The sequence below is a fragment of the Chelonia mydas genome, chromosome 3 (assembly GCF_015237465.2).
Source record: "Chelonia mydas isolate rCheMyd1 chromosome 3, rCheMyd1.pri.v2, whole genome shotgun sequence".
In the NCBI taxonomy this organism is placed as follows: domain Eukaryota; kingdom Metazoa; phylum Chordata; order Testudines; family Cheloniidae; genus Chelonia; species Chelonia mydas.
In genome coordinates, this window is record NC_057851.1 from 6,518,842 (window position 1) to 6,531,331 (window position 12,490).

At 44.5% G+C, this 12,490-nt stretch overlaps 1 protein-coding gene across 2 annotated transcripts in view; it reads right to left on the reverse strand.

The window, feature by feature from the left end:
* Positions 1 to 2,289: 2,289 nt before the first annotated feature.
* The window catches only part of FBXO16 (F-box protein 16), a 52,782-nt gene continuing 42,581 nt past the window's right edge, over positions 2,290 to 12,490 (reverse strand). The window contains exons 8-10 of one of the 2 annotated variants that reach the window (XM_043542077.1): positions 8,949 to 8,993; positions 6,982 to 7,207; positions 2,290 to 4,651 (exon numbers count right to left, since the gene is read on the reverse strand). In XM_043542077.1, coding sequence (XP_043398012.1) covers positions 4,584 to 4,651; positions 6,982 to 7,207; positions 8,949 to 8,993 — 339 coding nt within the window. In that variant the 3' untranslated portion in view covers positions 2,290 to 4,583. The remainder of the gene's footprint in view (positions 4,652 to 6,981; positions 7,208 to 8,948; positions 8,994 to 12,490) is intronic. The other variant, XM_037893832.2, reaches the window with a different exon arrangement.

Consider the following 12,490-nt stretch of genomic DNA (forward strand, 5'->3'; position numbering starts at 1 on the left):
GTAGATAGTGAAGTGGCAAAGTTTGCAGATGATATAAAATTATTCAAGAGAGTTAAGTCCAAAGCTGACTGTGAAGAGTTACAAAGGGATCTCACAATACTGGGTGACTGGACAACAAAATGGCAGATGAAATTCAACATTGATATGGGCAAAGTAATGAACATTGGAAAAAATAATCCCAACTCTACATACAAAACGATGGGGTCTAAATTAGCTGTTACCACTCAAGAAAGAGATCTTGGAGTCATCGTGGATAGTTCTCTGAGAACTTCAGCTCAATGTGCAGCAGTGGTCAAAAACTGCTATGAACTGTTAGGAAAGGGATAGAAAATACGACAAAAATATCATAATGCCACTATATAAATCCATGGGACACCCACACCTTGAATACTATGCCCAGTTCTGGTTGCCCCACCTCAAAAAAGAACTGGGAAAAGTTCAGAGAAGGGCAACAAAGATGATCAAGTATATGGAACGACTTCCATAGGAGGACACACTAAAGATTACGGCCATTCAGTTTAGAAAAGAGACTATTAAGGGGGAATATGATAGAGGTGTATAAAATGAATGGTATGGGGAAAAAAGTAGTTATCCTTTCCCACAAATCAAAAAACAGGGGTCACTCAATGAAACTACTAGCCAGCAGGTTTAATACAAAGAGGAGGAAGTACTTTTTCATGCCACACACAATTAACCTGTGGAACCCATTGCTATGAGATATTTCAACGTCCAAAAGTATAACTGGATTCAAAAAAGAATTTAGATAAGTTCATGGAGGATAGGTCCATCAATGGCTATTAGAAAAGATGGTCAGCGATGTAACCCCATGCTCGGGGTGACCCTAAACCGCTTACTGCCAGAATCCAGGAGGGGAAGACAGAAGTGGATCTCTCCAAAATTGCCCCTGTTCTGTACACTCTCGCTGAAGCTCTGCACTGGCTATTGTCAGAGACAGGATACTGAGCTAGATGGACCATTGGTCTGACGCTGTATGGCCATTCTTATGTTCATAAAATATCAGGGTTGGAAGGGACCTCAGGCGGTCATCTAGTCCAACCCCCTGCTCAAAGCAGGACCAATCCCCAACTAAATCATTCCAGCCAAGGCTTTGTCAAGCCTGACCTTAAAAATCTCTAAGAAAGGAGATTCCACCACCTCCCGAGGTAACCCATTCCAGTGCTTCACCACCTTCTAGTGAAAAAGTTTTTCCTTACATCCAACCTAAACCTCTCACACTGCAACTTGAGACCATTACTCCTTGTTCTGTCATCTGGTACCACTGAGAACAGTCTAGATCCATCCTCTTTGGAATCCCCTTTCAGGTAGTTGAAAGCAGCTATCAAATCCCCCCTCATTCTTCTCTTCCGCAGACTAAACAATCCCAGTTCCCTCAGCCTCTCCTCATAAGTCATGTGCTCCAGCCCCCTAATAATTTTTGTTGCCCTTTGCTGGACTCTTTCCAATTTTTCCACATCTTTCTTGTAGTGTGGGGCCCAAAACTGGACACAGTACTCCAGATGAGGCCTCACCAATGTTGAATAGAGGGGAATGATCACGTCCTTCAATCTGCTGGCAATGCCCCTACCTATACATCCCAAAATGCCGTTAGCCTTCTTGGCAACAAGAGCACACTGTTGACTCATATCCATCTTCTTGTTCACTGTAACCCCTAGGTCCTTTTCTGCAGAACTGCTGCCTAGCCAATCGGTCCCTAGTCTGTAGCAGTGCATGGGATTCTTCCTTCCTAAGTGCAGGACTCTGCACTTGTCCTTGTTTGAACCTCATCCGATTTCTTTTGGCCCAATCCTCTAATTTGTCTAGGTCCCTCTGTATCCTATCCCTACCCTCCAGTGTATCTACCACTCCTCCCAGTTTAGTGTCATCTGCAAACTTGCTGAGGCTGCAATCCACGCCATCCTCCAGATCATTAATGAAGATATTGAACAAAACCGGCACCAGGACCGACCCTTGGGGCACTCCACTTGATACCAGCTGCCAACTAGACATGGAGCCATTGATCACTACCCATTGAGCCCGATGATCTAGTCAGCTTTCTATCCACCTTATAGTCCATTCATCCAGCCCATACTTCTTTAACTTGCTGGCAAGAATACTGTGGGAGACTATATCAAAAGCTTTGCTAAAAGTCAAGGAATAACACGTCTACTGCTTTTCCCTCATCCACAGAGCCAGTCATCTCGTCACAGAAGGCAATTAGGTTAGTCAGGCATGACTTGCCCTTATGAATCCATGCTGACTGTTCCTGATCACTTTCCTCTCCTTTAAGTGCTTCAGAATTGATTCCTTGAGGAGCTGCTCCATGATTTTTCCACAGACTGAGGTGAGGCTGACTGGCCTGTAGTTCCCCAGATCCTCCTTCTTCCCTTTTTTAAAGATGGGCACTAGATGTTCTTAATAAACACAGGATAACAAATTAGGCCAGAGAAATTGTAGGAACCTCAATAAGGCAATCAATATAGGAAGACTTCCTGGGGAAAAGGTTTATAGAGAGGGATTTGAGGAAGGAGTGAGTGGGCCTTAGGTAGACAAGAAGGATACTTCCAAGTATAGGAAGCAGCCTGAAAGAAGGTACACAGTCAAGAGTGGGAAAAGGAGATGAGCTGGGTTATTACTAATTAACTGATCTGGAGTTAGAAATATACATGGCACATTACAAAACACAGCTAGAGACAAAGAACCAGATCATGGGAATTACCATGCTGGACCAGACAAGTGGTCCCTCTAGTCTGGTATCCTGGCTCAGACAGTGTCCAGTGTCAGATGTTTCATAGGAAGGTACAATAAATCTTGCTGTGGACAATTACAGAATAACCTTGCTCACAAAGGAAGCTTATTCTAAACCCTCATCACTTAGTAGCTGGCATCTGCATCTTCACGAAGCATGAGACTTTACTTTCTTTCTATCTAAAGTTACTGTGTCTAATCCTGTTTTGAATCCTACTAAGCTCTTGTCCTCAATGATATATTGTGGCAAAGAGTTCCATAGGTTAATTACATGTAAACAAATTCCCTGTTATCAGTCTTAAATTTGCTGCCTTTCAGTTTTGCTGACTTCTCTCTTGTTCTTGTATCATGAACAAGGTAAGCACGGGTGCCTGATTCACCTTCTCTGTGCCAATCATATTGGTATCAGCGCCACATGGAAAACCTCATGCAACTCTTTTAGCCAAAGTTTGGGGTCTGATTCTGCTCTCATGCTGGTGTAAATCAGGAGTCACACCATTGTAAGTCATGGAGTCAAACCTTGGAGAGGATCTGTCTTCAGTGCAGAGTTAACCTGAGCTCTTACCTGGCTTTTAGCCCTAACCCACCTTCCCATCCATGCACAAACCTCTCCCCTGAGTTCAGGGGAGTTTAAATCCAGGCTAGCAGGCACAGCTGGGGGATAAGTAAGATCCTGGGCTCCACATTCACTCAGGCTGTAACCACTCACTTTGCAGTGAGGACACAGTCTAAGGGCTTTTCTACATTACCCGCTGGATCAAGGGGCAGCGATCGATCAAGTGGGGGTCGATTTATCGCATCTAGTCTAGATGCGATTAATCGACCGCCGAATGCTCTCCCCTCGACTCCGGTACTCCACCGGAGAGAGAGGCACAGGTGGAGTCAACAGGGGAGTGTCAGCTGTCGACTTACCACAGTGAAGACACCGCAGTAAGTAGATCTAAGTATGTCGATTTCAGCTATGTTATTCATGTAGCTGAAGTTGCGTAACTTTGATTGATCCCCTCCCCTAGGGTAGGCCAGGCCTAAATCACTCCAGTGCTGGTAATCCTGCAGTGCCCTCCCACAATCCCCCCTGTGCCCAGAAAGACAGACAAATTCTCCCACAATTCACTGGGAAAGAATCAGCGTAGCTCAGCATACTGCAACACACAGGACCATGGGATATGCCCCCAAAGTCCTAATGACACACACATGGGAGTTCAGCACCAGTGAGGACACAGTAAGACAGTAAGGCTTTGCCGTGTGGCGGCTTGCACCTGGGTTAGACTAACCCGGGTGCCAATTGCCCAAGTTAACTCTGCAGTGAAGACATACACTGAGTGAAAGCAGAATGAGGCATCAGCATCCAAAGCAGCAGAGACAAGAAAACATATTGAAAAAAGGCAAGATAGCAAACAAGATACTGATTCAAATTCTGATCTCTCTCTAGTATTACATGACTTATTTGTATTATGGTAGCACCTGGAGATCCCAACCTTAGTGAGGGCCCACTCTGCTATGTGCTGTATGTATATGTAGTAAAATATAGTCCCTGCCCCAAAAACCCTTCAGTATAAACTGGCTGCAATGCAGTTAGCCCAGAGCTATACTAGTAAATCTCCCTCAGGGTCTCCATGCCTGGTTCTCCACATTGTATAGTGAGTTCAGTGGGGTGCAGGGGAAGTCTCTTATTGTGACAAGTGATATAAAAAAATGGAGCTGGATCCTTGAGACATTGAGCATGATTCAGTAACATCCGTTCTTCACTGTAACTCAGGGGACGTGATCGGCATCTTCTGAAAGCTGGGCAGATGAGCCGGTTTGATGGGGATGAATTGCACTGAACCTTCACTCCCTTACTCTGCATCAGATCCATGGTCCGATGGAGGAATTTGCCAGGGCTGAGCTTCAAACAGTGGGGATGCTAGAATGGATAAAGAGAAAATCCTGAGACTAGCAGCTGCTATAGATTGTTTTAGTCACTGAATGGATGTGTAGATTATTTCTAAACTGCAAAATCAGTACCTCATTTTGTAGAATTTGGTCCTGTTACAAATATCCCTAATTCTACTGCCTGCATTTCCAGCGTCATGGGAATATGGCAAACTACTCTCATCTGGAGATCTGAGTCTAATGTTGGTCAGCTCACCTTAAGAAAGGCACAGAGGGGATTGCGGAGATCCAGAAGAGGTCCCTGAAGATGTGAACGGTAAAGAAGAACTTGACTGTCTCTCTTTTACAAGGGGTTATGTAGTTTTGCTCAGCAATCAACCTAAATTACACTTAATACAGCTTATCATTTCTTGAGAAATCCTTATAGTTTAGCGAGGATAATTCATCCATCTCCTTTACAAGATGCCTGTAGGTTTTTGGAGACAGTAGTTCCTCTCCTCCCCCTTTCCTCTCAGCTTATTTTCTAAGAGTCTTCTCTGTGTGAATCAACTCTGCTTTCACTCGCATTTTCCTGTGTCCTTTTTTGAACTGTAGCGCTCAAGACTGAGTGCAGTATTGCCCCAGGAGCCAGAATGGTGTCAAACGGAGCAGAACAATTACCGCACTTGATGGACGTGTGATATGCTAATTAATTAATACAGTCGAAGGCCCTGATCCTGCAATGAGCTTCTCATGTATGGGCTGCAGACCAATGCAGAGCCTCACTGGGGCTCTGTCCATGTGACCTCACCGCTGGATAGGGCCCTATTTTATATATAGGCTCTGTATTGTTGATTTATATGCTGTGTATACCTACCTCTATAACCCTCTGACTGCCCCTCCTCCAGTTCATATAGATGCATTTGCATATTCCTTCCTACGTGCCCCACTTCTCATTTGTCTCAATTCCACCCCCTTCTCCAGTGTATCAAGATTGGATTGCATTTAAATCCTACCCCTCACAAAGCAAGGGAGTTACGATCACACCAAGTTCTAGATCATCGCCCTTGGCTCCTAGTCACAAAAGAAGCCTCTGAATGGTATGGAGCTCAGAAGGGGTCCCCACAGGACTCCACTCCATACCCTCCTCCCATAGGGAATCATTAATAAATGCTGTCAATCCACTTCCATTTACGGCACCTGCAGTTTCTCTTTGAAAATGCTACATGGCGCTATATCAGATGCCTTCTGCTGTGCCCAGTCTGGTTTCTTTATCCATTGAACTGGTTACTCTTTTAAAAAACGTAAGGGTCAAATCCTGCAATCCTTAATCAATTAACCCCCCTACTGGGATCAATGGGATTTTTGCCTGATTACGTTCCGAGGACCCGATGCTGCCAGGTGCTGAGCGACTCCTTGAAGGTGCTCACTGGAAGCTGAGGTTATGCTGCATGATGCTCAGCATGTCACAAGGGAAGGCCCTGTGTAAGGACTGCATGAGCTAGCCCTCGGCTGGCATGGCAAAAATTGCTGTTGATGATGTCATTCGACTGTTTTATCAGCAGTTCTAAACCTCTCCCCAGGACTGGTGGTAAAAGTAGCATTTTCTTCTCTAATTCCTTGAGGGGACGCTTCTTCCAACCCAGCATTATCAATCCCCAGCCTAAGGCATCCATCCAGGGCCTCGTCCAAAGCACATCAGAATCAATGGGCTCTGCACCAGGCCCCTAGACACCTATGTAACAAGGTGTTAAAACATCTGTAGTCACATTGGAGACAAACTCCCTGCTCTACAGGTGAACACCCGGGAGTTCAAGTCACACAAAGCTCTTGCCAGCATTTAGGCCAAGCCTACACTACAAAGTTTTGCTGGCATACCTACATCGACTAGGAGTGTGAAAAAACCACACCCTGACGGACATGGGGATGCTGGGATGGACACATACACACAAGCAGGCACGTACCCCAACCCCCATTTTGGCAAAAGACTCCATTTGCCGGTATAGTTTATGTTGTTCTTGGAGGTGCTTTAACAACACCAGCAAAAGAATTCCTTTGACTCGTATTTGCTGTGCCTACATTAAGGAGCTCTGCTGGGATAGCTGTACCAATATGGCTGTCCCATCAAAGCTTTTGTAGCATAGACTGGCCCTTAGGTACTGTGACGGTCATGAGAGACAGATGCCATAGGAAACTGCTACGTGTGAGTCTTTGTGTCACATTTTAGGGCTGGTAAATTACAGTCAGTTTGGTTCACACCATCTAAAATGACTGGTGCTTCCTTGGCATCAGGGAACATAATGACAGTGGCTCCCCAACTCCAAGTTCAGAGAGCTGTAGTCTCTATGATAGCTTAAGAACGAAACAGAACAGCTTACTAACATGGAGAACTTCTGCTCATCCTTGCAAAGGCCTTCTTCCCTCTTTCACTCAGCTTTGGTACTGGAGCTCGAACAGGGGCTGGTCGTATCCCAGCATTCCACTGGGCACTTTGAGCTAGGATCTTAGCTGTTGCTTTGGTAACAGGGTACCCTGTTGATTGGTGAGTAGCCCAACATGGGCGAACTGGTCCTTTTGGGCTAGAGCCAAGATCTGCAGATAGGGACAGCTGGGAAGAGAAAAAAAGAAAGATCATGTTCTCCTAACAGCCACAAAGGGGATAAAAATGTCTGAGCCCTTAGAAAACTATCTAGTAACCTTGGTTTTTAAATGACATACAATTATAGTTTTCTTCTGCAGCAGTGACCTGCGCTCTGTTATTACAATTCCACAGATCTGTGTAGTAAGCTACATAAATAAAAACACTTCATATATTTATGGGGCTAGTTGTGGAGTGGAAAAAATTCCAGCCTTTCATGAATGACAAAAGAACCCAATTAGAAGCGGTCACTAAAGGGGGCGTGCCCACATTAATTGAGTCTCCACAACAGCTCACACTTTAAGGGCCAAATTCTGTCCTCAGACACATGTGCACGGCTCCTATTGAAATCAGTGGGCAAACATCCAAGGGCAGAACTTGGGCTGTAGTGAGACAGACTGATCTCCTTTATGGAATTAATGTATTCATTTAAATTATGAAGGATTCCAGCTGTTAGCTGTTTATAGTTTAACCTATGCAGCGAGCAGCAGGTTTCATTAGCACTAATAATACTTTGCACTTCTACAGCCCCTTTCAGCTCAGAATCACAAAGCACTTTACAGACTAATTCAAGCTCACAGCACCCTGTGCAATACGCAAGGTAAAGACTGATCTTTTCCACCAACAATGAAGTGCGACCATCTCTTGGGTGCCCTAACAAAGCACAGCAATTTGGCACCATAGCTTAGGACAGGAAGTGAAGAGAACAGGGTGGAACTGAATCTGCCGGGTGAGATTTAATAATAAATATTCATAATCACCAGCATGGAATTTACCTCCACTAGAATTTGGCCAAGATTCCAGGGCTAGTGCTCCTAGTCTTATCAAAAGAACCGGGGGAGCTTTAACAACCACAAGTGGCCAGGACTTTTGGTTTATGTCTCATCCAGAAGAAGGCAGCTGTAGTCCCCTTGCAGGAGATGGATGCATTCAATCAGACCTGACTCAGAGGGAACTGCACCAGTTACTGAGTCCCCAACACCACTTCCTGCAGTATTCTCAGGAGGTCTCCTTTCCAAGTGCTGAGCAGGCTCAACCTTGCTTCATTTGTGAGGTCTGAGGCACCATAGTGCAAAGGTAGATCAGGCATAGAATTTATACAAAACGGTCAATTTTTATCTTTTCATTTTACTAGTCAGTGTCTATGATTAATTAGAAGTAGACAAATATATTCCTACCATTACAGTGATTGTTTAGTCTTTTAAAGAAATCCCAAAATGTTTCAAAAGCAGCTTGTGAGAAGCTGCCTGCTAGCAATCTAGCCCTTGTTAAACTGATCCAAATCATTTGCTTATCCCTTGTTTAGAATACTGGAAAACCATTAGTACAATAAAACATTTGCTTAGAAATGCATTATGAAGCAATGATGGCAGATGATGTTATTATACGCAGACTATTGTCAAGAATCAAACTGTTGTACAGAAAATTTAACATGGTTTTGCATTTCCCTGTGGTCACTTGATATGACTGCGGTGGATGTTGTATAATGCTTAGTGCTTAATCCTCAAGTTAAAAATAAGCAGTCCGACGATTGCCAAAGATCAACCCAAAGAGAAGCCAAGAAGTATGCAACAGCTTAAGATGTCCTTATGAGTGATTGCGCATGACAGTGTAAACAAGGACATGGCAGGCACAGTAGGTTTTTCTTCCAGCAGAGAAGGAAAAACACAAAGGCAGGTAAGCAGTGGTTGTTGCAATGAGCTGACTGTACCTTGTTTTTGCACTCCTGTGTTCTTGGTGATTCAGCCGCAGAGTGCTTGGGGACAGGAAGGCAAAGCATGTTATACCATAAAGCTAGGCTGTGCGTTTTCAAGAAGAGTGAAATGTACGAAGGAGTTTGATTTTGCAAGCATTACCCAGAGTAATTTTTGCTCCCATGACTAGTCCCAGGAAATTCAATGGTACTACTAGTGCAAATCAGTAACACTCAAATTATGGGTTGCAGAACTGAGGCTATAGAAATTAGTTGGCTAGAACTGAGATTTTCCACTGCCCGAGGTCTCTGCAGTGGCAGAAAGCTGGACATGTGGGATATGCACACCTGACCCTAAAAGAGGTTCCTTCCTCAAGACACCAGCTCCCTGCCAATATACGTGGGGGAAATTCATTACTGACCCCAAATACTGTGATCTTATCACCTTAGAATACAGGCAGCAGTAACTCAAGACCATTTGTGGGAGTGGAGCAGCCACTCACACAGAACAGAATTTAAAGTATGAAAGGGGAAAAAACCATGATTGCTGTGGCTGTATTATTTCTCACAGCTGTCAAGAGTGTCAGACTCCATGATTTTCATGTTGCTAATAAAATGGCCATGATTTTGACATTTGGAAGTTTTTGGCATGAGACATTATTCTGCTGAACAGCTGCAAAAACCTTATGTGGAGTCTTAGGAGGTGAGCCCTAAGGTTTGTAAAGGAGGGTGTCATTTGGGAGCAGTGACAACAATGCAGGGACCAAAAGGTCCAAATGGGTGGACTCACTATGGGGGCGCATGGCTCTGTATCAAAAAGGACAGGAAGGATGACCTAGTAGCTAGGGCACTGGACTGAAGCTCAGGAGACCCGCTTTCAGTATGTGAGCTTGGACAAATCACTTCATCTACTCTGTGCCTCAGTTCCACATCTGTAAAATGAGGACAATACTTCCTAAGGTGATAGGGTCCAGATAGTTTGGGGCAAGCTTTAGGGCCCTGATCTAATAAAGCATGTAAGCAGGTGCTTAACTTTAATCATGTGAGTTAGTCCCATTGATTTCAGTGGGACTACTCACATGCTTAAAATTAAGTGCATGCTTAAGCACTTTGCTGGATAAGGGTCTAAAAGGAGAGAGGTGAATGCAAAGCACTCCCGAAACATAAAGGGCTTGATTCATCACTGAGCTACTCCAGTTTTACACTGCTGTTTTTACTTCATTGACTTCAGTGGAGTTACACAGGTATAAAACAGAAGTAAAAAGTAGTGAATCAGGCCCAAAGACTTTGGACCAAAAATTAAATACTTACAAGAGTCATAGCCTACAAGGAGAAGCATGTGGGAGAGGGGAGAGACAGTAGCTCAGTATATAAGAGGGTCATGATGCTCCCCAACAAAAATTATGGGCCGAATTCTATATATTCTCACATCTTCGACTGGAGATAATGGACATTGCATGTACACATGTGAGGGAGGGGTTTGGCCCTATAGTCAAAAGCCAGGGGCTTCAAAGCTAATTTTACTTGTTACCAAACAAATCTTGAGCTTTTCTTATGGCACTGTAACCATTACACCGTGGTCTTCCCCAAGGTTTACTCTAGCAAACGCTACCACCCCACTGAAAAGAAACCAAGGGGCCAAACTCAGACCAGGCCCAGTGGATGCTATTCTACTGATTTTTAACAGAGTGTGGGTGTGGCCTGAGATGATTTCTTTCCTTTTGGTATCCAGCTCCCATTTTTTACTCTTGTGAATCTGGAACACCATCTCCTTTTCTCTTATATAATAACCCTTTCCACACCTTCATTGTTCAGTATAATAGACTTTGGTTTCATTCACTTTCAGTGCATTCATCTTATGTGTCTTCATTATAATTTTATCTTTTGGTACCTCGGGCATTTATTCTTTCAACATGCTTCCTTCTTTTCCAAAGGATTAATTTAAAAGGTTTGAATTATAAGCCTTTCTCTTTGGGCTTGGCTGACATGGGAATCTTTTAACAGGTATATTTAAACAAGATTTCCCAACCTTATCTTTACAATCTCAAACCAAGATCTATTGACAAAGTGCAGCCAAGAGGATCTGAGCACCATCAATGCCAGGAGGCGCTGGAGATGGATCGGTCATGTGCTTCGGATGGAAACTGATTCCATCACTAGAGTTGCAATAAGATGGACACCTGAAGGCAAGCAAAAACGAGGCCCCTGAAAACAACATGGCAAAGAGCTGTGGAAGCTGAACTGAAAAACCTGGGGCACAGCTGGGGAACCATTGAAAGACCTGCCAGAAACGGACAGGAGTGGAGGAGCTTCGTCACTGCCCTAAACGCCAGAGGCATAATAGGAACATGATGATGATGATCTTTACAATAAACAGAAATTTTCTGATATTTTCTACTTGGTTATATAAATAATTTTGTCTCTTTCATCAGCTTAAGGAAAATACACCATTATCATCACAGTGTCATAATCAGCAATGGCTAGCAGGATTATAGCCTGGGATACTGGGATACTGTGAAAGAGGAAGAGTGGGTTGGTTACTGAAACTGGGGAAAGTCCAGGACTCAAGAATACCAAAACGTTAGTCCTGGGAGAATTCTGCACCACTGCGCAAGTGCACAATTGATGCCCCCACAGAATAATTGATTCTGACAGGGAGGCAAAGGGAAGCTGCAAGAGGGGTCATGCTGCAATTACACCTTTTGCACCAGGGGCTAATGTGGTTCCAGAAGAGAGGGCAGCCGCAGAGAGGGAGGGGAAGAGGCTCCCTTCCTCACAGCGCTGTGCCCATGGGGCCAGGTGAGGAGGCACGGGATATGGGGGGATGGACAGAGTGGGGCAAAATAAGCTGCTGGGAGGGTCACATAGACTGGGGTTCAGAAGGGCTAGTGCAGGGGACAGACTGGGACAAGGGCACAGAAGCTAGTGGGGTGACAACATTGTGCCAGGGACTGAATGGGCGTGGGGGTGCAGGGCCACATAGGGACAGGGGGAAGAGGGAGTGCAGGGACACATGAGGACGGGGGGCAATAGGGGTGGCTGAGTGGGGATGCTGGGCCACATGGGGACATGGGCAGATGTGCCTGACTGAATGGGAGAAGTTAGGGCTCAGCCATGGTCTCCCTGGGGGAGGCTCCCCAACTCCCTAACAATCCCTCCCCCCCTCCAAAAAAAACCTGTTCCATACTTCTCTCACCCACACCCAACAACCCTCCACAGTTCACTCCCAGGCTCCTTCCCAACAATTACTTCCCTCTCCCTCAGCTCCTCCATTAACTCAACTCCCCCAAGCCTTTGCATTGCTTCTGAGGGGTGTGGGAAATATGTTTCTGCATTGTAGTTTAAACAAATTATTACTCAAAGTTCTGTATGAATATGCCTAGTAAGGAATCTATTCGTCAAAAAACATTTCCTGAATCTTTTATGTTGTCTGTATTGTTACAGACATACTCGCTGACAGGTATTTTGTAATAAATTACCAAAATTATTGAAACCGGCATGATTATTTTGTGTTATTTTGACAAATAAAATATGCAGAATTTAAAAATACTGTGCGCAGA